This window comes from Amblyraja radiata, chromosome 26 (assembly GCF_010909765.2).
Source record: "Amblyraja radiata isolate CabotCenter1 chromosome 26, sAmbRad1.1.pri, whole genome shotgun sequence".
Classification (NCBI taxonomy): domain Eukaryota; kingdom Metazoa; phylum Chordata; class Chondrichthyes; order Rajiformes; family Rajidae; genus Amblyraja; species Amblyraja radiata.
In genome coordinates, this window is record NC_045981.1 from 12,598,550 (window position 1) to 12,624,969 (window position 26,420).

General features: G+C 44.8%; 2 protein-coding genes across 7 annotated transcripts in view; one reads left to right on the forward strand and one right to left on the reverse strand.

Moving 5' to 3' along the window:
* Positions 1–822: 822 nt before the first annotated feature.
* Positions 823–2,549, reverse strand: socs3 (suppressor of cytokine signaling 3). The gene is made up of 2 exons (XM_033044268.1): positions 2,181–2,549; positions 823–1,684 (listed from the first exon to the last, which is right to left on the reverse strand). Exon 2 carries the CDS (start codon positions 1,592–1,594, stop codon positions 977–979), a length of 618 nt encoding a protein of 205 aa, XP_032900159.1. The 5' UTR covers positions 1,595–1,684; positions 2,181–2,549; the 3' UTR covers positions 823–976.
* Positions 2,550–16,729: 14,180 nt separating this feature from the next.
* pgs1 (phosphatidylglycerophosphate synthase 1) overlaps positions 16,730–26,420 on the forward strand; it is a 29,522-nt gene continuing 19,831 nt past the window's right edge. Inside the window, exons 1-6 of one of the 6 annotated variants that reach the window (XM_033044275.1) lie at positions 16,730–17,147; positions 19,181–19,373; positions 22,205–22,285; positions 23,574–23,673; positions 25,351–25,540; positions 26,013–26,191. In XM_033044275.1, the coding sequence (XP_032900166.1) occupies positions 17,047–17,147; positions 19,181–19,373; positions 22,205–22,285; positions 23,574–23,673; positions 25,351–25,540; positions 26,013–26,191 (844 nt within the window). In that variant the 5' untranslated portion in view covers positions 16,730–17,046. The remainder of the gene's footprint in view (positions 17,148–19,180; positions 19,374–22,204; positions 22,286–23,573; positions 23,674–25,350; positions 25,541–26,012; positions 26,192–26,420) is intronic. The other 5 variants (XM_033044272.1, XM_033044271.1, XM_033044273.1 and 2 more) reach the window with 5 other exon arrangements.

Consider the following 26,420-nt stretch of genomic DNA (forward strand, 5'->3'; position numbering starts at 1 on the left):
GAAGCCCTGACCACGAGTTAAACATTACAGGAAATAAATGTGTGAAAACAGGCAGGTGACTGATTGCAGTCTGATTCGGAGAATTTTGACCTGCAAGGTGACAATACTTGAAACTGTTCATGCAATTGGCAGCATTAAATTGTGTTAAACAAGTTTCTTGCAGAATTCAGACTCTTGCAGCACGATCTGAATTTTGTTAATCAAGCCTATTAAGGTTCATGCAATAGGATGTTTTACATATTACAATAACAAACTGAAGATTGCAGCACTAAGATCCCACACTGCACTTTCACGACAGCTGGGACTGTGTACTGCCATTTATATTGCAATGAAAAATAAGCAAGCCATGTCAACTTATTATCTGCAACCTGACAGTGCTACCGAGCCTTAGACACTCCCATCATGGATGGAGTTGGTATGATTCGAGCCATAGAGTGATACATTGTGGAAGCAGGTCCTTCAGCCCAACTTGCCCACATCAGCCAACATGTCCCAGCTACACTAGTCCCACCAGCCCACATTTGGTCCATATCCCTCCAAACCTAAATCTATATGAACATTTCCCCGAAAAGACATTAAGGCAGCAACTTTCCACGCGGAGAAGAGCAAATGGTAGCCCTTAATGCAGGGGTAAGGGGTTAAGTTTGGATACATCATCGTGGACACTAATAGAAAGCAGACCTGTCCATTTTAAGTGGCAGGTATTCCAAATGCCAGCCAATGTAGGGTCAGGTGCCAACGCTAGCAACTTGAACCGTTGATGAATACTTGGTCGAGCGGCATCATAAATAGAGCGCACATTTCAGAAATGAAGCATGCAGATTTGTTGTCATTAAAAATAGTGCATTTTATTATAAATTATTGAAATTTATTATAAATAAAAAAAGAGTGCAAATATTTCCTGTTTCTTCAAGCTTAAGATCTCCAGCCGAGAAGGCCAGAGGGTTGTGTGAGAGTTCATGTGGCAAGTTTAGGATTATACAGGAGCATCGTAGTCCTGTAGGAACTGTCTTACAGGCATTGGCAGTTCTTGGACTTTACCGGATACCTCGACGTGTCCATTTACAGTTTTTCTACATAGGTGTTGTAGAGTCGACACGCTGGACGATAGAGGTCGAGAGAGTATCAGCGGAATCTTATCACCTCCTGAGTAAATGAAATAGACCCTCTTCACATTCCCCGAGTCTGTGGACTTTGAAGGCATATAGTGGTGAATCAGTTTTAACACGCAATCAAACTTCGGGACCGCCTGCGTGCTTTTAGGGTCCGTTTGTAGGAAAAAGGAGCAGTTCTCACACTGTATCCTCAAGTTTTTGGTGCCCGATTCCGTCTTAACGCTCAGGGTAAAGAAATGCTTGTTGTCCGAGCTGTCTCTGATGAGGAACGTCCCGACCGACTCCGAGTTCAACAGGATGTTTGCCTCGCCTCCATTCATTGTACTCCAGTAGAATCCGCTCTCTTTAAGTTTCCGAACGGTGTTCACGATGAGGTTGTACTCGCTTTTGGAAGAGAAGGTTTTCAGTCGATAGGATAATCTTTGGGTCGGCACATCCACAGGACGGCTCATCCCGTCAAATTTACTGTGTGTTACCATCGCAGACAAGTCCTGGAATTGGGAGTTCCGGGAGAATTCAAAACAGCTTGTGAAGAAGCATAAAGTGGCTTGTTGGTGTGTTTCCAGAGCCTGGAAGAGGAGGGGAGGAAAAAAAACACATCTGATCAATAATCGATCTACAGAATTATGTTCCCAGCCTTGCAATAGAAAGTGTATCTATTCGCCCCCAAACACCATTTACAAAGGTGAATCTTTTGGTGCTTTTAACAATGACAGAACCCGGCTGAGTGTTTCAGTTGATCATTTCAAAGCAGCGGATGCGGCAACAAATGTATCCACTACCCGCTGGTTCAATTTTGAGCTCTCTTTCGTCACCATTCTTTTATTTGCTCCCAGTTTTTTCTTCCTCTCCGAAGCACATGTTCACAATCCCCGGCATCTCAAGCCTCCACTTCTAACAACGCCTTGCTTTTTAATTCAACCTCGCAGTTTCTCCCCAACTAGTCGAACTCACTGTGTCCAACTTATTCTACAACGGTCCCCCCCCCCCCCCCCCCTTCCAAATATATATATATATATATACACACACACATATCAAGCAAGTTTAGACATCCGTTCGTCTTACCGTTGGCTACAGTTTGTGTCTTTAGGGTCGGTCCACGCTCCAAAACGGTGAGATTAGCTGGACTTGGAGTTTGGACGTTAGCAAGCAGTGCGAAGCAAAAATGTGAAGCCTGGTTCTTTCTGTACAGCCTCCGGGGCCACGGATTGTGAACTGCAGGCGTACAGGAGGCTTCCTGTCTGCTTGGCTCCTTTCAAATCAATGCCCTTTTTAAATGTATCTGGAGAAGTCGATAAAGTTTTGTGTACGTGGGTCGATCGCTTGCTTGCCAGACCTCTGTGTGTGTGTGAGTGTGTGTGTCTGTGTGACGGCGCTGATCGCGATCGCTCTCTCATACGTACACGCAGCTTTGCTCCAGTGAGCTCGCTTTTATATTTGCACACTCTTGCTCCGCCCTCTCCCGTTCCTGGAAATGCATTAGTTCTGGTAACGTCGTGATTCAAAAAAAAAAATCGGGCGAGTTGCCAGAATGGGAAGTGTCTAAAAGTACGTGCCTTTACGGATATTGATTACAGGCTGTTCTCGGAGAGTTTGATTCAGTGTTTTCATTCTCAGAGGGTGCAGGGAAATTATTGCTTTTCCTCCCCCCTCCCCCCTTCCCATTCGCCGTCGATTAGCCCTTGCTGAGAAGGAATGATTCAGATCATGAGCTTCGTGTCCCCACTCACTCTCTGCTACTGGGAATCCTAGCGTACAACGACCCCCCCTTTCCCTCTGCCCACCCCGTTTTAAGAGACAGACACTCCCTCCCTCCCGGCATTAAGACTCGCACCTTTCCCCCTCAGCCCCGCCATTGAAATGCTGCCAAACTCTGCCAAAAGTGAAGCCAGAGAGAAGAAAGATAGACACACCACACTGGAGTAACTCAGCGGGTTAGGCAGCATCTCTGGAGAGGAGGAATAGACGAGACCCTTCTTCAGACTGAGAATCGGGGGGGGGGGGGGGGGGTGGGTGGGGGTTAAAAAAAATATAGGTACAAAGAACCCTAATTAAAAGGTACAAAGAAGTTAGCGGGATCCCGGTTTTTAAAAAATCACACAGTAAACACTGAAAATGTCCCGTAAGACTGCGACCCTGAACTGTAACGCGTGCCGTTCCATCTGCACCGGTTCACATTCTGTTTTAGTTGGGGGTTGGAACATGTATGCAACTATCTGACAAAGCGCCGAGCTCTCTTCTCGATCCCCGCATTGTGCTGGAGATTGGGTAGCGCCATCACTTGGACTGACACCAAACTGCACGCATTCAAACCCAGTGCCGCTCGCCCTTTTGCACAAATTCCCGTATACAGTGGTGTGCGTGCGTGTGGGACGTCGGCTTCACCCTATCCCCCTTTTACTGAAAGGCTTCCATCAATTCAAACCCGTTACCAGAAATAAAAGGGGAGACAAAAACACATTAATTTGCGTTGCCGTCAAGAATATGAGCCGATAAATAGTTTTTGTTTTAGGGAGTCCTTGAAAATTTGAGGCGAGTCCAAAAACTTCAGCTGGCTTCTTCCCGCATTCACTTCATTGGGGTTTGTTGTGAAAAACCCTCGTTTGCCTTCCAAGAAGGAGCCGTTACAGTCTCCATCTCTAACTGGGAACAAAAGGAGTTTCCACTCTCACGTTTCCAAATATGTACTGGGCTTCTGGGAACAGCAATTGAGCAAACACCGAGTGATAAGTGAACATATGATTCATCTCACGTCTCGGGACAGTGAATGGGCTAAATGGAAGTAAGTGGTGGTGGTGGTAAACAGCAGAATCGTTTCCACTTGTCAAAATATGGCCATCTTTTCAAGTCACGGTTTCAGTCTATTTTGTGAAAGGAAGTGATTTTCATTTTTTACTTACTTAGATGAATATATTTTCCCCCAAATTTTTTTTAAATTAATTACCCCAATACCAGTGCAAAAATTCTGATGTCCTTAGTGCAACCAACAGTGCATCATTGTTGAGGTTAGTGTTGTGTGATGTTCAAGGGTCCGATGATTGTTGGGAAGAAGCTATTCTTGAACCTAAGATAGAGGCAAAGCGTTGGAGCAACTCCGTGGGTCAGTATCTCTGGAGAAAAAGGATGGGTGACATTTTGGGTGAGGACTCATTTTCGCCAGAGATGGTGCCTGACCCGATGAGTTACTCCAGCACTCTGTGTCTACCTTTGGTATAAACCAACATCTGCAGTTCTTTGTTCAAAAGGGAACTGCAGATGCTGGAATATCGAAGGTACACAAAATTGCTGGGGAAACTCAGCGGGTGCAGCAGCATCTATGGAGCGAAGGAAATAGTCGAAGGAAGTCTGAAGAAGGGTTTCGGCCCGAAACGTCGCCTATTTCCTTCGCTCCATAGATGCTGCTGCACCCGCTGAGTTTCCCCAGCAATTTTGTGTACCATCTGCAGTTCTTTGTTTCCCGATTGTTTAACCTGGTGGTGACGGATTTCGGACTCCTATACCTTGTTCCTGACGGTAGGAGTGAAATGAGGGAGTGGTTAGGGTGGTGTGTGTCTTTTACACTTATAGAAGTACCCGTGGGTTGATAAATAAAGATGAAAGTGAACACACACACACCACTGTATACGGCATTATACATGCATAATAAACTCCAGATTGAAATGCCCAAAATCTAGAGTTGTTGTAAAATGGATGTATTCATCCAGCTGTGTTTCTACAAAAGATAGACACAAAAAGTTGGAGTAGCTCAGCTGGTCAGACTGCATCTTGGGAGAAAAGAAATAGGTGATTTTTCGGGCCAAGACCCTTCTTTCAGATAGAAAAAGGATCTCTACCCGAAACGTCAACTATTCCTTTTCTCTGGAGATGCTGTCTGACTCGCTGAGTTACTCCAGCTTTTTGTGTCTATCTTCAGTTTAAACCAGCATCTGCAGTTCCTTCCCAAACATGTGCGTCCACAAAGAAAGCAACAAGATGTAAATTCAATTAATCAGTTCATATTTGAGATCAATATGCCTTTTAATTGTAAACATGATCAAATTGGTTTAAAACCAAATGTTATTTACTGTAACTAAAACGTTTCAGAATGGCAGCTCAGTAACTTGCGACTTGTGTCAATGGTGATGTTCCACATTCTTAACCATATAAAATAGAATGTGCAAGGTTGTGTAATTTCAGGCCAAACGTGTTAAATGTTTATTATCCTCACCGTTGACGTATCAAATGCTGAAACTCAACACTGTTAAATCATAAAACAATTTGTAAAATTAGACTATTACCTCAAGTAAAAATTCATGCTATTTTGACTCAATGTATTCCTCAATGCTGCCTCGGCAAGGCCAGCAGCATAATCAAGGACGAGTCACACCTATGGCCACTCCCTCTTCTCCCCTCTCTCGTCAGGCAAAAGGTATAGAAGTAAAAACGCACACCACCAGATTCAGGGACAGTTTCTTCCCAGCTGCTATAGGGCAACTGAATCATCCTTCCACAACCAGGGAGCAGTGCTGAATTACTATCTACCTCATTAGTGACCTTCTGGCTATCCTTGATCGAACTTTGCTGGCTTTACCTTGCATTAAACGTTATTCCCTCATCATGTATCTATACACTGTAAATGGCTTGATTGTAATCATGTACTGTCTTTCTGCTGACTGGTTAGCACGCAACAAAAGCTTTTCACTGTACCTCAATATACGTGACAATAAACTAAGCTGAACTGAATTATTTTCTCAAATATTTCAAACTAAGCAAGTATTTAGAACTTCCAAGCATTTAAGTCAAAATATGATGAAAAGTACTAAATTACATCCGTAAATCTTCTCTGTCTGTATCTGCATCCCCTCAGTCATATTATGGCCATCACAGAAGAAGCTTCCTTTTATTAGTTTAGTTTATTGTCACGTGTACTGAGGTGCAGTGAAAAGCTTTTGTTGCGTGCTAACCAGTCAGTGGAAAGACAATACCTGATTACCTGATTACAATCGAGCTATTCACAGTGTACAGATACGTGATAAAGGGAATAACGTGAATAAAGTGCAAGATAAAGCCACTAAAGCCCAATCAAAGGTAGTCCAAGGGTCTCCAATGAGCTTGATAGCAGTTCAGGACTGCTCTCCAGTTGTTGATAGGATGGTACGGTTGCCTGATAATAGCTGGGAAGAAACTGTCCCTGAATCCGCAGATGTGCGTTGTTATACCCTTTGAACTGCTGTGTTTGTTACGGGTTCTATGGAACTATAAACTGATGGCATTGAAGGCTCTGCACTCAGCTGGCTCCGTTCCTACCTTTCCAACAGATCCCACCATCTCTCTCCACAACCACACCTCTGCTACAGCCGCAGTCACTCAAGGCGTTCCCCAAGGCTCCGTACTCGGCCCCCTCCTCTTCATCATCTACATCCTCCCCCTTGGTCAGATACTCCGCCACTTCAATCTGGACTTCCACTGTTATGCTGATGACACCCAGATTTACCTTGGCACCAAATCCCCCCACAACCCCCCCCTCTCCCATATCAACTCCTGTTTGTCAGCTATAAAAACCTGGATGCAACATAATTTCCTCAAACTCAACAGCGATAAGACAGAATTCCTCCTCATAGGCTCCAAAGCCACACTCAGCAAAATCAATAACCCCACTCTCACCATCGACGGCACCACTGTCTCCCCATCTCCCCAGGCCCGCAACCTTGGCGTGATCTTTGATTCCACCCTCTCCCTTGAGCCTCACATCCGCCATGTCATTAAAACCTCCTTCTTTCATCTCCGCAACATCGCCAAACTCAGACCCTCGCTCACACCGCCTGCTGCTGAAAGACTCATCCATGCCTTCATCTCCTCCCGACTGGACTATTGCAACTCACTTCTCCTTGGCATCAGCTCCACCTACATCAACCGACTCCAACTGGTCCAGAACGCAGCCGCCCGACTCATCACCCACACCAAATCCTGGCATCACATCACTCCAGTCCTCAAAAAACTTCACTGGCTTCCCATCTCCCACCGGATCACCTACAAAATCCTGGTCCTCACCTACAAAGCCCTCCACCATCTGGCCCCCACATATCTCACTGACCTCCTCTCCCCCTACCAACCCTCACGGTCCCTCAGATCCACATCAGCCGGTCTCCTCTCCATCCACAAGTCCAACCTCCGCAGTTTTGGGGACAGAGCCTTCTCCAGGGCAGCTCCCAGGCTCTGGAACTCCCTCCCCCAACTGATCCGCAATTCCGTGTCCCTCCCCATCTTCCAGTCCCGCCTCAAGACCCATCTCTTCACCTCTGCCTATCCTTAGCCCCACGTCCCCGTCCCTTTTCATCTGTGCATTAATTGCCTCATGCTGTGTTTTGTATTGAATTCTGTCTTAACTTTGTGTACTAGTCATGTCTCTACTATTTATTTCATTCCCCTTACATGTTTTTCCTATACATGCTCAATTTTTGTAAGGTGTCCTTGAGACTCTTGAAAGGCGCCCATAAATAAAATTTATTATTATTATTATTATGTCTGCATTCACCAAATAAAGAAATGGTGAGGTGGAATGCTCTATCTTTGCTTACCAGGCTAACACTGAAACATGCAGTGGCCTGTTTTTTTCCTAGTTCCTGCTGGGAAATTATAGGAATCATCATCAGGAAGATATGCATGCAACTCCAAATTGGCCAACTTTATCAAAATTTACCAAAGTTCTATGCTATGGGGAACCAGGGGACTTTTTTAAAATAAAAACAATTTCAAAGAAACAGGCTGGAATATGAAGAAAATGAGAGCGAGTACAGGAGATTGACCAAAGGTATAATATTGACATCATCCGTTTCCACAAAGGTTTTGTAGTCTGACTTGTCCACGTGCCGATATACATGAATCCCTTCACGATCACAGCATTTCAGTGAAGTTTCATGCCATGGGCCAAAGTGGGTTAGGGTGCATGGCCTTTATTAGAAAGAAACCAAGTGCGGAGGGGACATTCAAAAGCGAAGGATCTGTGCCAATTAATTGGCATGGGAGTGTTTCTTTGGTATTAAAGGGAGAATTTATGTAACCATCTGAGCAGTTTGAATAACAATTACAGACAGACCTGAGATATAAGGAACTCCAGATGCTGGTTTTGACATCAATAACCATCGAACCATCTGAAAAAAAAGAAGGGTCCCGACCCGAAAGGTCACTTCTCCATATTATCCATATTATCCATATTTGGCCGCTTTTCGGAGCTCCCGCAACGGCAACTTCTCCCGCTGTAATTGCGGGGTTTAAATTCGGAGCGGGGCCTAACATCGCCCGGCGCGGCTTAAACGGCCACAGGACTTACCATAGTCCGCCGGGGGCTTTAACATCGGAGCCCCAGTTCTCCTCAACACTGCAGTTGGACTGCTGGACCGCAGGAGAAGAACAAAGGGAAGAGATAAGACTTTGCCTTGCATCACAGTGAGGAGATGTTGGAGATCCACTGTGATGGATGTTTGTGTAAACTGTGTTAAGTGTGGGTCTTGGGTTTTTTTGGGGGGGGTTTTGTAATGTAAAACTGTAGAAAATGCAATTTTGTTCAAACCAAGTTGCTTGAATGACAATAAAAGGCATTCTATTCTATATTGCTGCCTGACCCAATGAGTTGCTCTGACACTTTGTGCCCTTTTTTGTAATCCAGCATTCGCAGTTCCTTGTTTCTACACAAAGTTCTGGAGTAGCTCAGCGGGTCAGGCAGCATCTCTGGAAAACATGGATCGGCGACGTTTCAGGTCAGGACATTTCTTCAGACTGACTGTGGTGGGAGAAAGTTGGAAGAGAGGAGGGGGGGGGGGGGGTATGTGGGGGACGGCAGGACAAAGCCTGGTGAGTGACAGGCGAATACAGGTGAGGAGGGTTTATGATAGGCAGATGGTTGGGCAAACGCGAGAGTTGAAGGGACAAGAAGTGTGAGATACGGATAGAAGAGATATGAATTGTGAAGCCAGAAGAAGGAATATAGGTGGAAGGGAAGAAATAGGTGTGGATCCAGGTGGGACATTGGGAGGAGAAAGGGAGGGGGAAGGGAAGGGGTGAAAGGGGGGTGGGGAGGGCGGCAGATCTGATACACATGAGACAGGAGCAAACACCAGGGGGATTTATGTCCAGAACCAGAGACAAAGCAAATTGCTTGGAAGTTTAATAATTGCTGAAGTGCTGTGTAAGAAGGTTGAGAAGACTGTACTTTATGTACTAACACTTCCTATTATATTAATCACGAATAATTCATTTTTAATTTATTTCGTTATATTACTTGAAAAGAAGAATCCTCTGCTCATTGCAAAACTGTAGAGGAAACTGTAGAGAAAGATAAAGTGGGAGCTCTGCCCATTTTATTTGTACTTTAATGCAGGTGCTATCTTAGAAGATAAATTCGGATAATAAATAGTGTGCAATTTAGCCACTTTTGGTGCTTTGCGTTATTTCGGGAAGAAAGCTGTGTTGAAAGGAATGGTATGTTGAAGCAATTGGTTGTTACCTTGCAATCATTTGTTTAATTATAGATAGACATAAGGAAGTTATTATCCTTGACAATAAATCAAAGTGTATACTGTAAGTTATTTTATCTTAAGTAGGGAGTGACTTCTCAGATATAATTAGTGGTTTGTAATGAAAAGCTGATTATAGAACAGAATTTGTCAGTGCAAGCAATAAGCAGGATTACACAATGCATATACTGTGGAAAAGACTTAGTTGCATCTGCAACATTTGATTCAATGCAATGTATCTAATACATGAATATACATGCAAGTCCTTTATCCCTTGGGTTCAAATGGACAATGGATTAAGGCAGATCAACCCAAGATGTAAGATAATTCTCAAAGCCTGGCGATAGGGGTTTGGACTTTAGGCTTTAGAGGAACTGAGTGGAAACATGCCCTTCGGTCCACCCAATCCGTGGTGACCAGCGATCACCCCGTAAAATAGCACTATCCTACACACTATGGACCCAGGTTCAATCCCGACTATGGGTGCTGTCTGTGTGGAGTTTGCACGTTCTCCCTGTGACCACATGGGTTTCCTCCAGGTGCTCCAGTTTCCTCCCACATCCCCAAGACACGTGGGTTTGTAAGTCAATTGCCTCCTGTAAATGGTTCCCAGTGTGTAGGATGCAATGGTGCAATAGCATAGAACCTGTGCATGGGTGATCGATGGTCCCCGTGGATGCGGTGAGCTGAAGGGCCTGTCTCCACCCTGTATCTCTAAACTAATGCTTGAAGGAGAGTGGCTACACCTTTAACTTGGAGAAAGTGAGAGCAGTCAAAAGAGAAGTCGTTGAGGGTGAGTTCCGCCAGGCAGAGGAGAGTGTAGCAGAGGGAAATTGAGAATAGATCTCTGTTGGGAGGAAGAACGAGTCTCGACCCAAAACGTCACCTATCCACGTTCTCCAGGGATGTTGCCTGACCCCCTGAGTTACTCCGGCACTTAGTGCCTTTTTGTATACTAAACAAACTGATTGACCCCAGCTTATATTTATTATAAGATTTACTTTTTCTCGTCCTGTCATTTTTTCTCACTATTTTATTGCATTTATTTAACATTTGTCTCCACAAAGATGAATGTATGGACATAAATTTTAAGATTACTTGTCATTAGTTTACACGCTTGTCAGCTTGACGGGCCATTTATCTTAATTAATACGTCAGTTTAATCTTTTTTTTTAAGCCATATGCCTTTGGACATGCCATTTAAATTGAGAAGCCTGAATCACTGCAATCATCACTCAGCAATGAGGCCCTGAACACCAGGGAAAAAGGTTTGTGCTTCTTTTCCACCTCCAGGGTGTCAATTTCCTTGTATCCAACCCAGCAGGTCTGGATGAAATGTTCCAGATGTCATCTGACCAGCCTGTACGCTTCATCATAATTTCCTCTCATTTGTTTTTAAGTCTTTCAACTTTGATCATTTTTATTCTCTACTGTTCATAAATCGGAATCTCATTCTAATTCGTCCTAGGCTATTTTACATTTACAATTACATTTTTTTGTTTAACTTAATGGATTACTTTGCTCTAGTCTGCATCAGATGTCGTCTGTCAAAATGATGACCGGTACATAATACAGCCCTCGTTGTCACCTTCCCCTCTGCTAACAATGATCCATTCTACATTTTCCTTGATCTTTGTCCCCTTTGATCCCTCGCTTTCACACCTTACCCTCCCATAGAAACATAGAAAACATAGAAACACAGAAAAATAGGTGCAGGAGTAGGCCATTCGGCCCTTCGAACCAGCACTGCCATTCAATATGATCATGGCTGAGCATCCAAAATCAGTACCCCATTCCTGTTTTTTCCCCATATCCCTTGATTCCTTTAGCCCTAAGAACTACTGTAAATCTAACTCTCTCTTGAAAACATCCAATGAATTGGCTTTCGCTGCCATCTGTGGCAGAGAATTCCACAGATTCACAACTCTCTGGGTGAAAAAATGTTTCCCCATCTCAGTCCTAAATGGCTTACCCCTTATTCTTCAACTGTGACCCCTGGTTCTGGACTCCCCCAACATCCAGGACATTTTTCCTGCATCTATCCTGTCCAATCCTTTAAGAATTGTATATGTTGCTATCAGATTCCCTCTCATCCTTCTAAATTCCAGTGAATACAAGCCCAGTTGACTCATTCTTTCATCATATGTCAGTCCCGCCAACCTGGGAATTAACATGGTAAACCTACACGGCACTCCCTCAATCGCAATAATGTCCTTCTTCTTCCATATCTCTATGTCTCTCTTTCTGAAGAAGGGTATTTTAAATGCTGTCAAAGTACCTACCTCAACTACCTCCTTTTGCAGAGAGACACAAAATGCTTGAGTAATTCAGTGGGACAGGCAGCATCTTTAGAGAAAAGGAATAGGTGACATTTCAGGTCGAGACCCTTCATCAGACAATGTTCTGGTAAAAAGTCTTGACCCGAAATATCACCTATCCTTTATCTCCAGACATGCTCTCTGTCCCGCTGAGTTACTCCAGCTCTTTGTGCCTATCTTTGATTCAGCAAGCCCTGCTTTACGGGCACGGTGAATATCAAAGGCTAGGTTATTTCAGAGTGCTTGTCTGGAAAGGAAATCACCTGATATTGCTCCATTGAAAATACTAGAGGGAAATTGGATACGTTCCATTTGAAGGTGTACATTCCAATTTCCCTGAACTTCTGACATACACTATGACTAGGCAATGTGTTTTCTCAAGCTGCAAATCCAGGAAAATTCTGTGAAGTAAACTTATCAGCTGTTTGTTTTTTGCCATCTCACAATATTTAGACAGAGTGAATCATAAGTACCGTATATCAACACCCTCCTTGCAATGTTACCTTTGGCAAGTTACATCTCATCCAGTGGAATCAGTAATGCCCATATTTTACTTCCTGAAAGCAAGGACTGGCTTTTCTTATTTACTAAACTTCATCTGCCATTTATCAGCCCAGTTATTTTTTTTTTGGTTTAGGGGAGCGATTGCTGTTGAATAATCTATCAATGTGGGCGGCACGGTAGAGTTGCAGCCTTACAGCGCCAGAGACCCGGGTTCGATCCTCACTACGGGTGCTGTCTGAACTGAGTTTGTACATTCTCCCCGTGACCGCGTGGGTTTTCTCCAGGTGCTCCGGTTTCCTCCCAAACTCCGAAGACGTACAGGTTTGTAGGTTAATTGGCTGTTGTAAATTGTCCCTATAGTGTAAGATAGGACTAATGTATGGGGTGAATGTTGGTCGGCGTGGACTTGGTGGGCCGATGGCCCTGTTTCCTCGCTGTATCTCTGAACTCAACAAAAACTAATCTTCTGCACACGCATAGAGGTAGTGTACAGGCTCATCGCTGATCAGTGCAGATGCAGTGGGCCGAAAGGCCTGTTTCCATGCTGTATCTCTAAAAAAATGTTAAATCTAAAGATGAACACCATGGCAGTAAGAACAGGTCAGCGGATGGGTATCCTGGTAAATGCCTCATCTTATAATTTCCCAAAGACTTTCCACCAGGAAGGAACAATGGCAGTAAAAGTTCATAAGTTGTTACATTCTAGGAGCAGAATTAGGCCATTTGGCCCATTGAGTCTACACCACCATTCAATCACGGCTGATCTATCTTTCCCTCTCAACCCCATTCTGCCTTCTCCCCATAACCACTAATCAAGAAACGGAACACCAGCACATGCAGGGTTCCCTCAATCTTGCATACAATTCTGACTTAGAAATATATGGCAATTCCTTCTCCATTACTGGGTCTAAATGGTAAAACTTTCCACCCTACTACTTTGTGCGAGTACCATCACCGAAAGGACTGCAGTGGTTCAAGAACATGGCTCTCCATCAACTTATCAAGAGCTATTGGACATGACAGGTACTGGACAAGTGTTTTGGGATTTGGGCCAAACGCAGGCAGGTGGGAGTAGTGTAGATGGGGCATCTTGGTTGGCATGGGCCAGCTGGGCTGAAGGGCCTGTTCCGAGCTGTATGATTTAGTTTATAAGTACAGCGCAGAAACAAGCCCTTCGGCCCACCGAGTCCGCGCCGACCAGCGATCCCCGCACACTTTCACTATCGTACACACACTAGGGACAATTTATCATGGCCAGTTAACCTGCCAACCTGTACGTCTGTGGAGGTGCACCCGGGGGAAACCCACGCGGTCACAGGGAGAACGTGCAAACTCTATACAGACAGCACCTATATTCAGGATCAAACATGGATCTCTGGTGCTGTAAGGCTGCAACTCTGCCACTGTGCCACCCTATTCTACGATTCTACTAAGATAGCCCATAATCCCTACCCTTGCCAATGATGCCGTTACATTATAAAAGCGTGCACAAACTGCTGAGTAAAGACTTGGAAAGGAAGCCAGAATATGTGGTGACCAAATGTAATTTCTGTCATGGTTAAAGAATGCATAAACCGTTATTAATAGTGCAGTAAAAGACGCGGACATGGTAATAATTATCTCACGATATTAAAATTAATTGACCTTTTCATTTCTTGAGTTTCTAGGGAAGAAATAATCTTGGAACATCCTTGGACTTCTGCTGTTGTGGAATCCAAGTGCATAGCAGGCAAATACCACTGGACTGGCATCACCGCAATGCAAGTTGAGCGCTGCATAATATAAGCTTTTCATGATGCTGGGGAAATGTCAGGGCAAGCCAGGAATATGAAAACCACACTGCCCGAGTGAGCAATGCCTAACCTGGAAAAAGTAACAGCATGCAATGATGTCAATTATTTATTTTTGCTGAGGGAAGAGAGTTTCTTTCCAGCTACGTTATCCGTGTCGGAGCTGTGACATAAATACCAAGCTGCTAGTTGCAAAGATGAATTAGTTTAGTATGCTTTAGAGACACAGCGCGAGAACTGGCCCTTTTGCTCAGCGAGCCCGCACCAACCAGCGATCCCCCGCACATTAACACTATCCAACACACACAAGGGACAGCTTACACTGATACCAAGCCAATTAACCTACAAACCCGCATGTCTTTAGAGTGTGGGAGGAAACCGGAGCTCCTGGGGAAAACCCACGCAGGTCACGGGGAGAACGTACAAACTCCGTACAGACAGCACCTGTAGTCAGGATCGAACCTGGGTCTCTGACGCCGTGAGTCAGCAACTCTACCGCTGCGCCACCGTGCCGCCCTGATATTAAAGAACTCTAAACTTTTTTCTCAATCGTCGCTCCGTTTCCTCCCTTAATGCTCTGCTACACATCAGTGTTTACACTGAAGATAGACCCACAATGCTGGAGTAACTCAGCGGGTCAGGCAGCATCTCTGGAGAAAAGGAATAGGTGATGTTTCGGGTCAAGACCCTTCTTCAGACTTCTTTACACTTCTTGTATGAGCCACGGCAGTGAATGAAAGAAACCTATTTTCATTGAGAGGCATCGCTGCAGATTCTGTCTTACCGCATCGAGTTATGTTTCAACAGTGATCATCACCAGAGAGTTTGGTTGATGCCTCTTTTGTTCTAGCTTTCTATACTGTAACTTTTAATTCAAAATTCACGAAGACCATGCCAAAAATTTAGTGCTGCCTTGGTTTAGACACCACGCTACATTACATGGATAGAACGTGCAATTACTTAAAATAATAACCAGTCATTATACAATGCATTTAACATAACAAAATATCCCACGATGCTTCACAGCAGTAATAAAAAGGAACTGCAGATGCTGGTTTACACCAAAGATAGACGCAAAGTGCTGGAGTAACTCAGCAGGTCATCTCTGGAGGACATGGAGTGGTGACGTTTCGGGTCGGGACCTTTCCTCAGTGTTGTCAAACACTGCTGTGATGATTTTTCACTGTGCCACAAACAGAAAGTTTAAAGAACATGACCAATGTTGAGATGATGTTAAAGAACCCAGAATTTATTTCTCAATCATTGCTTTGTTTCCTCTCTTAATGCTTGCTGATGTATAATATATGTGCAGAGAGATCTAGGGAGGGGATTTAAGAACGTAGAACCCCGTCAGTTGGCAGAGAGATTAAATGTAGGAATGACCTAGAGGGTAGAATTGAAGGTGTGTAGTGATCTAGGAGGATTGACTGGTTTGAACAATCTACAAAGACAGAGAAGCAATATCAATTGGAAATCTGGAGTGCAAATGTTAAAATTGGAGCACGTTACAGGAATAATGTTGTCAAGCTTGAAGGGGTTCAGAGAAGATTTATCAGGATGTTGCCAGAACTCAAAGGACTGAGCTATAAGGAGAGGTTGAGCAGGCTATGACTCTATTCCTTGGAGCACAGGAGGATGATAGGTGATCTTATAAAGGTGGACAAAATCATGAGACGAATTAGAGCGGGTAAAGGCACATAGTCTCTTGCCCGAGTAGGGGAATCGAGAACCAGCTGACATAGGTTGAAGATGAGGGGGGAAAGGTTAAATAGGAACCTGAGGGGTAACTCTTTTACGCAAAGGGTGATGGATGTATGGAACAAGCTGCCAGAGGAGGTAGTTGAGGCAGGTACTATCGCAATATTTAGGAACCATTTAGACAGGTACATGAATAGGACAGGTTTGGAGGGACAAACGCTGGCAGGTGGGGCTCGTGGAGATGGGACATGTTGGTCGGTGTGGGCAAGTTGGGGCGTTGGGCCTGTTTCTACGCTGTATCACTATGACATTAATTCTGCAAGACATTGAAAAGACTACAAAAAGCAAGATGTGTAGTTTCTAAAATGCAGAGTACAGTTTGCAACATACAGCTTGTAAACGTGTAGGGAGGTGGGGGGTCAAAGTATACTTTGCAATAAACAGGGTTTAGGAATAATGTGCAGTTTTCAAACATATATGGAGGAGGGTGGGAGCAATATGTATATTGCAATATGCAGGGTTTTAGGACGAATGTGCAGATTGCAAACTAATGCAGAGGTGGGGGTAAAGCGTAATTGCAAATGTGCATTTTCCAAACATGGGGAGGTGGGAGCAAAGTAAGGTTTGCAATATGTAATGTTTAGGAATAACGTGCAGTTTACAAACATTTGAGGAGGAGGAGGGGGTAAACTAGTTTGCAATATGTATGGTTTATGAATCATGTAGTTTTCAAACATGGGGAGGCGGGGGTGAACTGTTGTTTGCAGTAGGCGGAGTTTATGAATAATGAACAGTTTGCAAACACACTGGGAGGAGGGGGCAAAGTATAGTTTGCAATATTCAGGGTTTAGGAAAAATGCGCAGTTTGCAAACTAATGGAGGGATGGGGAAGCTGTAGTTTGCAGCAAGCAACGTTTATGAATAATGCACAATTTGCACACACATGGGGAGGAGGGGGTGAACTGCAGTGTGTAGTTTGCAGTGTGTATGAATAATGTGCAGTTTGCACACACACGGGGAGGCGGAGGTGAAGTGCAGGGTGTAGTTTGCAGCGATATCTTTGGTTTGCAGGATTCGGGGATGTCCCGGGCCGGCCCAGCCCAGGGTTCCTGGCGCTGCGGGTGCGGCGATGGCGGCGGCCGCGGTCCACAGGCTGCTCGTGTCCCGGCTGCAGCGTCTCGCCGCCGGCCTGGCCAGGAGCAGGGCGGCGCTCGGTAAACGGGAGCGGAGGTGAGTGTAGCTGCCGCCGGCCCGAGAGCGGCAGGAGCCGGTTACACTGCCGGAGGAGAGGGCGGGGGTGGGTTAGGCTGCAAGGCCGCTCGCACCGCTGGGCCGGTTGTGGCCTCCTCACCCCCTCAACCCACCTCGTCCTCACCTCACCCCTTCATCCTTCCTCCCTCTACTCTCCTCATCCCCTCCCTCACCCCCCTCTCCCCCTTCTCCTCATCTCCATCCCCTCCCCTCCCCTATCCCCTTCATCCCTCTACTCTCCTCTCCTCTCCCCCCTCTCCTCACCCCTTCCCCCTCATCCCCTCCCTCATCCCCTCCATCCTCATCCCCCTCCCCCACTCATCCTTTACTCTCTCCCCTTCGGCCCCCCCTCTCCTCACCCCCCCTCCCATCTCCCCCTCATCCTTCCTCCCTCTTTTTTTCTTACCCCTTCATCTCCTCTCCCCATCCCTCACTCCCCCCTTTCCTCAACCCCTCCTCACCCTTCCCTCCCCCCTCTCCTCATCCCCTCCCTCATCCCCTCCCTCCTCATCCCCTCCCTCATCCCCTCCATCCTCATCCCCCTCCCCTCTCCCCTCTCCCACTCATCCTTACTTTACTCTCTCCCCTTCGGCCCCCCCCTTTCCTCACCCCCTCCTCACCCTTCCTTCCATCCCCTCGCCTCACCCCTTCTCCCCTCTCCTCACCCCCCTCACTCACCCCCTCTCTCCCCTCCCCTCTTTCTCTATCCTCCCCACCTCCACCACCTCTCAATTTCCTCCTCACCCCCTCCCCTGCACTCCCGGCCTCATTCCCCCCCCCCCCCCCCCTCCCTTCATCCCCAGACCCAATGCCCTTCTCCCCTTGTGTGTTCCCCACTTTCTCCTGGTCCAGTTTCCCCCCTCTTCGGTAAAAACAACTGTAAATTGTCCCCAGCGTGTACGACAATGCTGGTGTAGGGAGAGATTGTTGGTTGGCACGCACTTGGTGGGCCAAATGGCCTGTTTCCACACTGTACCTAAGTCTAAAGTAAAAGGTGTTACATAAAATACCTGGGAGGAGGTAGAGACAAAATGCTGGAGAAACTCAGCGGGTCAAGCAGCATCTATGGAGTGAAGGAATTGGCGACGTTTCGGGTCGGGACCCTTCAGACCCGAAATGGCTCCAATTCCTTCTCTCCCTGCTTCACCCGCTGAGTTTCTCCAGCGTTTCGTGTCGACCTTCGATTTTACCAGCATCTGCAGTTCTTTTGTAAACACCTGGGAGGAGGAACAGGCGGGGAGGTCTGGTCGGGAAGGGAATGTTTTCAGGTGCAGATGAGCCATAATGTTATGTTTGCATTTGCAATGTTGCATAGTTATAAATCATTACAAGACTTAACAGGATCTGAAATGCATTGAGCTTACTGATACTCCCTTTGATTTCCAAAGATGTACATGAATTAAGTGTAATTAGAAGTCTCCTCTCTGCACCAAACCAGTTGTGGACCACATTGCTTTCAAAGGATCTGCAATTCATCATTTGGGCAAAAAGCTTCAGTTTTAAAAACCATGAACAATGTCAAAAATGAGAAATCAATTATTTTTGTTCTCTCATTACCTTGGATGGACCTATTGATTTAGTCTTTAGGCTTAAGAGAAACAGCCCCTTCGGCCCACCGAGTCCGTGCCGTCCAGCAATCCCCATACAGTAACGCTGTCTTACACACTAGGAACAATTTACAATTTTACAGAAGCCAATTTACCCACTAACCTCTATGTCTTTGGAGTGTGGGTGGAAACCGAAACACCTGACGATCACAGGGAGAGCGTACAAACCCTGTACAGGCAGCACACAGAGTCAGGATCGAACATGGGTCTATGGCACTGTAAGGTAGCAACTGTACCGTTTCGCCATCGTGCCATTTAATTGAAAATTTGCTCTGCATGTCATGACCAGTTTCTTCACTTGAACTTAATCAACATGTGCTACCTGGTCTTTGTCAAAATAAAACACGCAGGCTCTTTAACTTTTCATGCTGCCTTTTTTAATACCAGAAACCTCTTTGTACGTAGGTCTTCATATCTCCTGTTGGCTCCATTACTGGCTCAAACCAAGGCACGTGCTGATCTGCCCCCTCCACCTTGTGTTTCCACGCACAATATTCAGCGCTTCCAATGGATTGGAGAATTTGTTCCAGCTTTCCGAATCTCAGGCAGTCAAGTGAATGTTCTAAGTTCCCCGGCAGAATTCTACGATACTTTGAAGGTGAGACGATTTAGTCAAGTAAAGTTGCCCGTAATCTGAACAGTTGATGGTATCTTCTCATGCATTAAGTGCCGTCAGAATCTGAAGGGAAGTTTGTTTTAGTTTAATGCCTGCGAAACGAGTTCCAGACTCAAATGTGAAACTGCAGATAATTTGAGAATAAATTAAAATTGCCACAAAAAAAAAGAAGCTAATTTGTTCAGGAATGTACAGGGCACCTCCCATCCTTGTAGAAGCAAACAACTGCATATTCTGGTTTATAACAAAAATAGACACAAAGTGCTGGAGTAACTTAGCGGGTCAGGCAGCATCTGTGGAGAAAAAAGGTGGGTGACGTTTTGGGTGAGGACCTTTCTTCATGCATGTCATAGTTTGCTCAGTAGGACAGTCATACTCGTTTCAAGTGACCGCCGATGATGAGTTTGCCCCAAGACCCACAGGCTCAAACAAAACTGCTGGTCTACAGAGCTGGGAGGACAAACGCACCAACATCAGCGTTTTGGAGGAAGCCAACATGACCAGCAACACCACCACAATAATGCAGCACCAACTTCGATGGACTGGCAATGTCATCTGCATGTCCAACACAGATCTCACTAAACAGATCCTGTACTCTCAATTGAAGGAAGGTCGGCGAGCTCCCGGCAGGCCAAAGAAACGCTTCAAGGACAACATCAAGAACAGTCTGAGGAAATTCCACATCACATCGAGCAACTGGGAGCACATTGCACTGGACAGGCGCTCCGTGTCGCAGAGACAAGGCGACAGCACCGTAAGGAGAGGGAGAAGGGGGCTCGACGACTACCAACCAACTCCAGTCTCCACTGCCGACGTTGCATCAAGGTGTGTGGATCGCGGATCAGCCTCTAAAGACATCTGCAGACCCACAAGTAGACGACCCTATGGAGAGGAGAGGACAGTCATATTCGTTTCGAATGACCGCCGATGATGAGTTTGCTCAGTGTTCCTATTCTTAGATTCAAGAATGAGGAAACAAAGAAATGCAGATGCCGGTTTATACCAAAAAATAGGCACAAAGTTCCCGATTAACTCAGTCGGTTAGGCAACATCTTTGGAGAAAAAGGATGAGTCCCAACCCGAAACATCACCCATCCTTTTTCTCCAAAGATGCTGCCTGACCCGCTGAGTTACTCCAACATTTTGTGTCTATCAACCACCCACACCTACTGTAGCCAATGTGTGAATATAGCACACACCACACCACAGATTATTTATTGAAATGGCAGCTGATATCTCAGGCCTACTAGCAAGGGCGTTTGCCAGGAATACTCACAAGCCCTGAATGTATTTAAAAAAAAACCATGGCGCTGCAAATCACTAATTAATTATAATATGGTCTGATGAAATCTGTGGATAAAAATAGTTTTTATCATAAAATTAGTAACAGGAACAAACAGTTTGCACTATTCACACAAGTACAGTCCCCCTACACATTTTGCTGTTCCTGGTAATGGCAGCTATCGTCACCATGCAGCCACAGCTACAGTTTGCAGCAATGAATGATCAATCAGTCCAGGAAACTACCAATTCTCAAGAAAACCAAACAATTCATGTTATCCCTTTTGCCGTTCAAAAGCTCTGACATTAGCGTACTTGGATTATCTTCCCCAGCTTAGTTCTTTGCATCACTTCCAAATCCAGGCCAAAATTGGACGAACGTCACCTCCTATTTTGCTTGGGCAGCTTACAACCCAGCGGTATGAATATTTATTTTTCTAGCTTCAAGTATCCTTTGCATCCCCTCTCTCTCTGTCCCTCCCCCACCCTAGTCATAGCACTAGTTGTACTGTCGTCCTGTTGAGTTCCACTGTCTGTATAACTTATTATCACCTATCCCACAGCCAACAATGGACCATTGTGGGCTCCACATTTCCTCGATTATCGTTGCTTATCTTCCATTCATTTGTTCTAAGTACCGTCTATATCTCTCGTTTCCCTCTCCCCTGACTCCCAGTCTGTAGAAGGGTCCCGACCCGTAACGTCGTCTATTTCTTTTGTCCAGAGATGCTGCCAGACCCGCTGAGTGACTCCAGCTTTTTATGTCTGTCTCCAGTCCAAAGACATTCTCCCTATCAATGGCAAAATCTCATCCTGTTGTGCACACAATCAAACAATTGTCTTCCTGTCACCCTGGCTGTCACGTGACAAGTAATATAGCAAAGATGCTTAAATTAACTAGTTTGATGCATGACCCATTACCACACCAGAGGTTTCTAATGTTCATCTCCATGTTCTCCAGAGATGCTGCCAGACCCGGTGAGTTACTTTGTGTCCTTCTCTGTTCTAACCAGCTTACAAGGTTCTTGACATCTTCTGCATCTTTAATTAAAGGGTAGCTCTTTTAAAAAGGAGGTGAGGAGGATCTTCTTTAGTCAGAGGGTAGTTAATCTGTGGAACTCAGTGCCACAGAGTGTTGTGGAGGCCAAGTCAGTGGATATTTTTAAGGCAGAGATAGACAAATTCTTGATTAGAATGGGTGTCAAGGGTTATGGAGAGAAGGCAGGAAAATGGGATTAGGTGGCAGAGATCAGCCATGATTGAATTGTGGAGTAGACTCGATGGGCCGAATGGCCTAATTCTACTTGTGAACTTACTACGCATTGAAGGAAAATAAGAGCCATACAGCTCTGCTTGTTCTCTGGAGATTACATTGTAGTTTGATGTAGATACAGCAAAGGGGCCAAGAGTCGTATGTGTTGCTGCTACCACTAGACAAAGGATTTAGATAGTTTTTTAATATCTCATGTTCATAAATTTCTGAATGTGCTAAGTAGCTGATTGCATTGAAATAATGTTTATTTTTTTATAAGCAGGAACACATCATGACGGCAAAGAAGAGAATAGTTTTGGCTTCCTTGTACCTTGGGACAGGACCATTGGAACAGGAGTTGGTGGGTATCATACTACAGAAGTTAATTATTACTTTATAAATAGACACACAATGCTGGAGTAACTCAGCGGGACAGGCAGCATCTCTGGAGAGAAGGAATGAGTGGCGTTTCGGGTCGGGACCCTTCTTCAGACCTGAAACGTCGCCCATTCCTTGTCTCCAGTGAAGCTGCCTGTCCCGCTGAGTTACGCCAGCATTTTGTGTCTATCTTCGGTTTTAAACCATCATCTGCAGTTCCTTCTTACACAATTATTACTTTGTATTTGTCAGTTACCAGGAAATTCAGGAATGATATGAAAAAGTATTCAATAAAGTACTGGAATGTAATCATCAAAGGCTGCTAAAGATTGAAAATGGATCCACACATCATGTTGCATTTCAACTGCATAGTTAATATACCTCGCTTAGTTTATAAGGATGTTGGTCTTGCTGTCAGTCAGCATTCATGGAGACACAAGGAACTGTAGATGCTGGTTTACTGAAAAAAAGTCACAAAAGTGCATCAAGCAGCATCTCTGGAGAATATGGATATATGACATCATGGTTTAGTTTAGTTTGAAGTTACAGTGTAGAAACAGCTCCTTTGGCCCACCGAGTCTACGCCAATAGTCGATCACCCTTGGGTATGTTATCCCACTTTAGCATCTTACACATTAAGTACAATCTACTGAAGCCAATCAACCTAAAAACCTGCACGTCTTTGGAATGTGGGAGAAAACTGGAGCATCTGGAGAAAACTCACACGGTCGTAAGGAGAACGTACAAACTAAGCGCAGACAGTACCCATAGGCAGGATCGAACTTGGGTCTCTGGCGCTGTGAGGCAGCAGGTCTACTGCTGCGCCACTGTGCCACCCCAGTCTGAAGAAGTGTCCTGACCTGGAACATCATCTATCCATGTTCTTCACAGATGTTGCTTGACCTGCTGAGTTACTCCAGCATTGTGTGTATACTCTAAATGACCACAAAGTGCTAGAATGACCCAGCATGTCATGCTGCATCGTTTGAGAAAAAGGACGTGTGACATTTTGTGTTGTGATCATTCCTTTTTTAACTCAGTTCATCTGTAATTTCAATTGTGCAGATAATGTTGAGCCACTTTGAACCGTTGCAGTCCGGGTAAAGCTACTCCACAATTCCTTTGGGCTCGGTGGTCAAGGGTGTCGACCAAGAGACAGTGTGATATTGTTATTTGGTTTTCCAAAATTGAGAATTGAAGTTTTAGTTTTAACAGTAATGGTGGAATTGAAATTGTGTGTCAAGTAATTGAAAGTTATTCAATGTTTTTAGGTTGATTGTATTGAGGAAACACTGCAAAGATCGCAGGACGAAACCACAATATCAGATCTTAGAGTTGCTGTCCTACTCGACTGCACAAGAGGGTCTAGAGGTCTGTAAACGCTAACTATTGTAACTATTAAATAATTTACCTATTCCTAAAATGTCGAAAATAATTCATTTGAAGCATTAGAGCAGTAAGTTAATTAGTGAAACTTAATTTAGTTTAGTTCAGAGATACAGCGCAGAAAAGGGCCCTTAGGCCCACTGAGTCCACGCCGATCAGTGATCCATGCACACTAATACTATCCTACACACACTGGGGACAATTTACAATTATACTAAGCTAATTAACCTACAAACCTGTACGTCTTTGGAGTGTGGGAGGAAACCGGAGATTCCGGGGAAACCCCACGCAGGTCACAGGGAGAACGTACAGACTCCATACAGACAGCACCCGTAGTCAGGTTCGAACCTGGGTCTCTGGCGCCATAAGGCAGCAACTCTACCGCTGCACCACCCTATTGTAGGAAACTGTCCATTTTATTTTTATTTTGGTGATCAATGTGAAGACAAGTTGTAGATTGTTATGTGTTCATAAATTAATGTGTGATAGGAGCAGAATCAGGCCATTCGGCCCATCGAGTCTAGTCCTCCCTTGGCGGCTGATTCTTGGTCGGTACGGACTCAGTGATCCTCAATTTTCCCTGCTCTGGGCAAGAGACTCTGTACGTCTACCGGAGCTATTCCTCTCATGATTTTATACACCTCTATAAGATCGACCCTCATCCTCCTGCGCTCCAAGGAATAGAATCCCAGCCTAATCAACCTCTCCGTGTAGCCCAGACCCTGGAGTCCTGGCAACGTCCTCGTAAATACTAATAAACCTAGGAATCTTAATTTGGGCTTTTCCCACAAAAGGACAATAGAAACCATTTACATCCTTTCTCCTCACTGCTTTTGGGATGGGACGCAGGCATGCATTAGATACCCGTTTTCATTTGCATGTGGGGAAATAAAAACGAGGTTAAACAAATATCAGGCTTGTCTTATGACATGTATGAAATTTAGCTACAAGACACGATTGACCGGAAAGAAATAAAATTACGAGGGGTTTAGACGGTCAGAACCTTTTCCCCAGGGTGGGAATGTCAAAGACTAGAGGACATAGTTTTAAGGTGAAAGCGGCAAAATTAAAATGATCATTATAAAGTTATAACGTTTTAATACAATTCCAGATTTCAAGTGCGATTGCACATTTACAATTCAAAACATACAATATTTGAGTTTATTTTATTATCCCGTGTACCGAGGTACAGTGAAAAGCTTTTGTTGCGTGCTAACCAGTCAGCAGAAAGGCAACACATGATTACAATCACGCCACCCGTAAGGATACATTTGTATTTCTATGCCAGTGAGATTTTGATCAATTTGCATTTATTCAATTAAAATACATTAATTATTGCTGTTATCGGGCAACTGAATCACCCTACCACAACCAGGGAGCAGTGCTGAACTACTATCTACCTCTTTGGTGACCCTCGGACGATCGGACTCTGCTGGCTTTACCTTGCAGTAAACTTTATTCCCTTATCATGTATCTATACACTGTAAATGGCTCGATTGTAATCATGTTTTGTCTTGCTGCTGACTGGTTAGCATGCAACAAACATTTTTCACTGTATCTCGCTACAGTGGACAATAAACTAAACTATATTTGCTTTGTGTGAAACTTAAAAAAATTGTGATTGGTTGTCATTCTATTTGTGATTATTGTGATATTCCCCAGGCAAAAAGAACTCTCGGACTATGCTGATTCCATTGCTGAAGAAGTTTCCAAATCAAGTGCGTATCTCTCTATATCACACCCCCGATCTCCGCGGTATTCTCAAACTCCTTGTTCCAGAGCGGTTCAATGAGACAATTGGCCTACAACACATCAAAATCTACCTCTTTGACAATAATGTTATTATTAGTGGGTGAGTATAAAATAATTGAGATTAAAATAGATTATTTTATAGTTTAATTCAGTTCAGAGATACTGTGTGGAAACAGGCCCTTTGGCCCACCAAGTCCACACCGACCAGCGATCCCCGCACATTAACACTATCCTACATGCACTAAGGAGCATTTACACCACGCCAATTAACCGACAAACCTGTATGTGTTTGGAGTGTGAGAGGAAACCGGAGCACCCGGAGAAAACCCACGTGGTCACAAGTAGAATGTGCCATCTCCGTGCAGACAGCAGCCGTAGTCAGGATCGAACCCGGGTCCCTGGCGCTATAAGGCAGCAACTCTATCGCTGCGTCACTGTGCCGCCCAAATATGTTGTGTTTGTGAATGTAATTAGTGCTGTACAATGGAACTATACATTGAAGATACCTGAATTTGAGGAGCTGATAGGATATTGCATATACTAAAACCTGCCTTTTGTTTTAAACATTCTAGAGCAAATCTCAGTGACTCCTACTTTACAAATCGCCAGGATCGTTACGTTTTACTCCGTGACTGCCATGAGCTAGCAGATTTCTTTGAGGAGCTGGTCAATGCCGTCAGCGATATCTCACTACAGTTGGAGCAGGACGACACAGCAGAGGTGAAACTAGGGATGGTCCATCCATTTACAGGTAGGGTCAATTAACTTTTCCTACAATTAAACCTATCTTGGAGCCTGTACCCCCCTATGGAATTATCCGTGTTGGTTTATTTTTAGCCTGTTTATCAGGATACAGTGAAAAACTTAGTTTTCTTGCTTTCTAGTCAAATCATACTATAAACACAAAATGCTGGAGTAACTCAGCGGGACAGGCAGCATCTCTGGAGAGAAGGAGTGGATGACGTTTCGGGTCGAGACCC